General features: G+C 49.1%; 1 protein-coding gene across 3 annotated transcripts in view; it reads left to right on the plus strand.

Annotated features, from left to right (window-relative positions):
• The window catches only part of LOC135096303 (mucin-2-like), a 13,333-nt gene that overhangs the window by 7,868 nt on the left and 465 nt on the right, over positions 1-5,000 (plus strand). For all 3 annotated transcript variants that reach the window (XM_063997695.1, XM_063997697.1, XM_063997698.1), the window contains 2 exons: positions 154-382; positions 2,113-4,892. In XM_063997695.1, coding sequence (XP_063853765.1) covers positions 154-382; positions 2,113-4,892 — 3,009 coding nt within the window. The remainder of the gene's footprint in view (positions 1-153; positions 383-2,112; positions 4,893-5,000) is intronic.

Here is a 5,000-nt window from a genome sequence, read left to right on the forward strand (position 1 = left end):
TTAATTTAATTAATTAGCAGCAGACCACTACTACTACTACTACTACTACTACTACTACTACTACTACTACTACTACTACTACTACTACTACTACTACTACTACTATTACTACTACTACCACCACCACCACTACAACCCCAAATCTTCCTACAGGCTGACTGCACCACCGCCAGCGTCGACACCACCACCACCACCACCACCACCACCACAACCTCCTCCGCCTCCCCCTCCCCACACCCGCCCCGAGCCACCCCTACCCCAACCCCTCGCCACCCGTCCCCGCCCCGCCCCACCCACATCATTTCCCTGGAGGCTCACCTGGCAGAGAAGGAAAAGAACCAGCAGCGACTCAAGAAGATGCTTAACATGCTATTTAGTGGAGGTGAGTGCCAGAGGGAGGGGGGGAGGGGGAGAGGGGGAGGTTGTTGTTTTGTTTGTTTGTTTGTTTGTTTGTATGTTTGTTTTGTGTGTGTGTGAGGGGAGAGAGAGAGTGTATTGTGTGTATGTGTGTGTGTGTGTGTGTGTGTGTGTGTGTGTGAACGTAAATTTGACAGTCGCTACCTGTTGTTGTGACCGTCAGCAGTGAGTGTGGTGACGTCCGCAACCAATAACAAATCTGGCTTCACAGACGTTCTTGGTGGCATTGTTTGTTGTGCCGTTTACCAGAGATTGTAACCCTTGGCAGCGCTGGCCAGTGGAACTCACCTGTGCGTTTATTCCTTCCAAAATCACAAGTTGCTATTCTCTCGCACTAAATCGTACACTAGAATTATTTAACGGCACATCAGCATCTTGTACACTAGTAATATGATAAAATTTAACAAAAAAACACCACGAACTCCCTCGACTTGGAACCTTCACCACCCACCGCACATGTGTCACCTGCCGTGCCTCCTTGGTGAGAACTGTAGCGAGGGTCATGTACACACAGGTGCTTGGAATTTGTCGTCTGTTGGAAATGGAGACTAATTCTGAAATAACAGTCTTCTTTCATTGACATTGGTGGGGTGCTTGTGTCAGGCCTGGTTTACACTGGTTCGGCTTATCATTTACTAATCCTTGCAGTGGTTATGTCATTAGGAAAGAAAAGAAGTGTTTATTTTTGCTTGCTTGTGTCAGGCCTGGTTTACACTGGTTCGGCTTATCATTTACTAATCCTTGCAGTGGTTATGTCATTAGGAAAGAAAAGAAGTGTTTATTTTTGCTGTGAAATAATTAGTGCATCATTAAAAAAACAAAGAAATATATTTTTGGTGAGAAATAATTGGTAGATCACTAGAAAAACAAACAAACAAACATTTTTGGTGAGAAATAATTGGTAGATCACTAGAAAAACAAACAAACAAACATTTTTGGTGAGAAATAATTGGTACATCACTAGAAAAACAAACAAACAAACATTTTTGGTGAGAAATAATTGGTAGATCACTAGAAAAACAAACAAACAAACATTTTTGGTGAGAAATAATTGGTAGATCACTAGAAAAACAAACAAACAAACATTTTTGGTGAGAAATAATTGGTAGATCACAAGAAAAACAACGCAACACACATTTTAGCTAAGAAATAGATGCTAGATTATTAGAAAAAACAAACAAACACATTTTTACCAGAGAAATAAATAATCACCATTTTAAAACTGATAGGCCATGACTTCCTTTAAACCCCAAGTACCTCCATCTAAGTAACAACGCACGTGTACAGCGGTGAGGGAGAGAAAAACAGATAATTTAATATGAACCGGACTGCCATAATGCTGTGCTTGGTGAAGGTCAGACAGACAGACAGACAGACAGACAGACAGCTAAAGAGTTGACATGACTGTTTGAATAAGCTCGAATTGGTGTTTAAGATATTTGGTTCTTTCTCTCTCTCTCTCGCACCAACATTACCAAAGCAGATATTTGTTTTGTTAGGATCGTTACCAGTTTGCGAATCACCAGGAACCTGATTGGGCCGTCACTAAACAACTGTCATATTAACCCTTTAAGCTTGTCTGACCTAACTTATTGTATATTGTGAGTGTGTGTGTGTGTATGAGAGAGAAAGGAGAGGGAGACACACACACACACACACACACACATTTAATTAATCCTTTTTTCTCTCCCGCAGGTCAAGAGAGGGATAGACAGACAGATGCATCTACCACCACCATCACCACTACCCCCACCACCACCACCACCCCCACACTACCCCCCTACCCCACCACCACCACCACCACCACCTCCTTTGATCCTGCCACCACGACTACTGCTACTACTGGTTCTGAAGTAGCAGGGGGTACTCTAGGGGCCCTCCTGGCTGCCCCCTCTACTGTCCCTCCCCCGCCTGTGAAAGTAGATGTCTTAACTACTACTACTGCAAACGATAGTAGTAGTAGTGAGGTTACTGCAAGTTTCACCTTTTCACTTAAAGCTAAAGATAATAGTAATAGTAATAGTAGTAGTAAGGTAGATGCATCAGCTTCTCTCACCCTCACTACTACTACTACTGCCACTACTACTACTACTACTACTATTCCTTCCTCCTCCTCCTCCTCCTCCTTAGTTGAATTTCTGAAAGCCACCTCTTCCCCCTCCTCCTCCTCCTCCTCCTCCTCCTTGAAAGAGAATGTCTCTACCCAATCACAAGCCTCTGTCTCCAGCCAATCAGGGGGTGTGTTTACATCTCCCAGCCAATCAGGTGGTTTGTTGACATCTGGGAACAAATCAGGGGGTTTGTTTACATTTGGGAACCAATCAGCTGGTTTGACATCTGGGAACCAATCAGCTGGTTTGTTGACATCTGGGAACCAATCAGCTGGTTTGTTGACATCTGGGAACCAATCAGCTGGTTTGTTTACATCTCCTAGCCAATCAGGTGGTTTGTTTACATCTAGCCAATCAGGTGGTTTGTTGACATCTCCCAGCCAATCTGGTGGTTTGTTGACATCTCCCAGCCAATCAGGAGGGTTGTTTACATCTGGGAGCCAATCAGGGGGTTTGTTTACATCTGGGAGCCAATCAGGGGGTTTGTTGACATCACGCCAGATTAATAGCCCATTTGGTAAAGATACAACTACTACTACTACTACTGATACTACTACTACTGCTACTACTGCTGCCACTGTGTCTGTATTCCAGTCACCCATTCCTCTAAGTGCTACTACTACTACTACTACTACTGCTACTACTGCTACTAATCTCTTTACTTTTGGGGCTCAGAGTACTGCTACTACTACTGCTGGTGGTGGTGGTGGTGGTGGTGGTGGTGGTGCCTTTGTGTTTGGTGCTAATAGTGGTGGTGGTAGTGGTGGTGGTGGTGGTGGTGGTACTAAGTCCGCCTTTTCCTTCCTTTCTAAAGACAACAGCTCTGATGGAACACTAAGCCAGCCGGGCCTAAGCCAGCCGGGCCTACCTAAGCCTACCCTCACCCAGCCTAACCAACCTCAGCCTATATCACATTCAACTCTTCTGCAGTCTAGCCTAACCCAGCCTACCCTAACCCAGCCTTCCCTAAGCCAGCCAGGCCTAACCCAGCCAAGCCTAACCCAGCCGAGTCTAACCCAGCCTAGCCTAACCCAGCCAGGCCTAACCCAGCCTAGCCTAACCCAGCCAGGCCTAACCCAGCCTAGCCTAAGCCAGCCTCCCCTAAGCCAGCCAAGCCTAACCCAGCCAAGCCTAACCCAGCCTCCCCTAACCCAGCCTAGCCTAACCCAGCCAGGCCTAACCCAGCCAAGCCTAACCCAGCCAGGCCTAACCCAGCCGAGCCTAAGCCAGCCTCCCCTAACCCAGCCAAGCCTAAGCCAGCCAGGCCTAACCCAGCCAAGCCTAAGCCAGCCGAGTCTAACCCAGCCTCCCCTAAGCCAGCCAGTCACACAGCCAAGCCAGTCCCAGACACCATTTTCCTTCACCACAGCACAGTTCCCAGCCACAAGCACCACCGCAGCACCATCAATTTTCTCGTTCACCACAGCATCCACCACACCTACCACAACCGCAGCTATGTCGTTTGGGTCGTCGTCGTTCTTTTCACCACAGCCACAGCAGCAGCAACAGCCACAGCAGACCACCACAGCGACTACAGGGTTCTCGTTCACGGCCACAGCAAGTCCCCAAAATTTATTTCAGTTTGGTGGTGCTGGTGGTGGTGCTGCTGCCACGCCCACCACAACTGCCACACAAGCCACCTCACAGGGTCTCTTCACGTTTGGGGCGCCCACCACAGCGGCCACCACCACAACAACAGCATCACCTTTTCCGTTTGAGTCAAAGGGTGGGTTTGGCGAAACTCCGAACAAACAAGCCCCGTTTAATTTCACGGCCACAACCACTCAGTCATCTGGGTTTGTGTTCCCCACCACCACAGCAGCCACCACAACCACCACAGCGTTCCAGTTTGGCGGGAAGGCGTCCACTAACCCGTCCCAAGCCACCCCTGGCCAGTCGAGCTCCTTCAGTTTCTCGTTGAATGCGAAACCCCCTTCGTTTGGGACCCCAGCCAGCCAGACCTCCCCTTTTTCATTCAGCGGGTCGAATACATTTGGCTCCACGCAGGGCTTCGGGACCCCGGCGACCACCACCGCAGCACCCACGCCTGCCTTTGGGACCCCCGCAGCAGCCTCACCCTTCGCAGTCCCCCAGAACACCCCAGGATTCACACCAGGGGCTTTTAACTTCGGCGGCGTCAGTGGGGCCACGTCACCAGCAACCCCGCAGACGTTTGGGGGTTCAGGGACTTCAGGGGCCTTTCCAGGAGCTCAGGCGGGGGCTGCGTTCCAGTTCGGGCAAGGGGCAAGTGCTCAGTCTCCCCCTGCTGCTGCGTTTGGGTCCCCAGTCCCTGCTCAGCCCTCACAGCAGGCTGGGGGGTCTTCCAGTTCGGCGGTGCTGTTTCGACTCCTAATTTTACTCCTGGTAAGTAAGTGTGTGTGTGTGTGTGTGTGTGTGTGTGTGTGTGTGTGTGTGTGTGTGTGTGTGTGTGTGTGTGTGTGTGTGTGTGTGTGTGTTATTCACCCCTTCCTT

The sequence above is a fragment of the Scylla paramamosain genome, unplaced genomic scaffold (genome assembly GCF_035594125.1).
Source record: "Scylla paramamosain isolate STU-SP2022 unplaced genomic scaffold, ASM3559412v1 Contig3, whole genome shotgun sequence".
Lineage (NCBI taxonomy): Eukaryota > Metazoa > Arthropoda > Malacostraca > Decapoda > Portunidae > Scylla > Scylla paramamosain.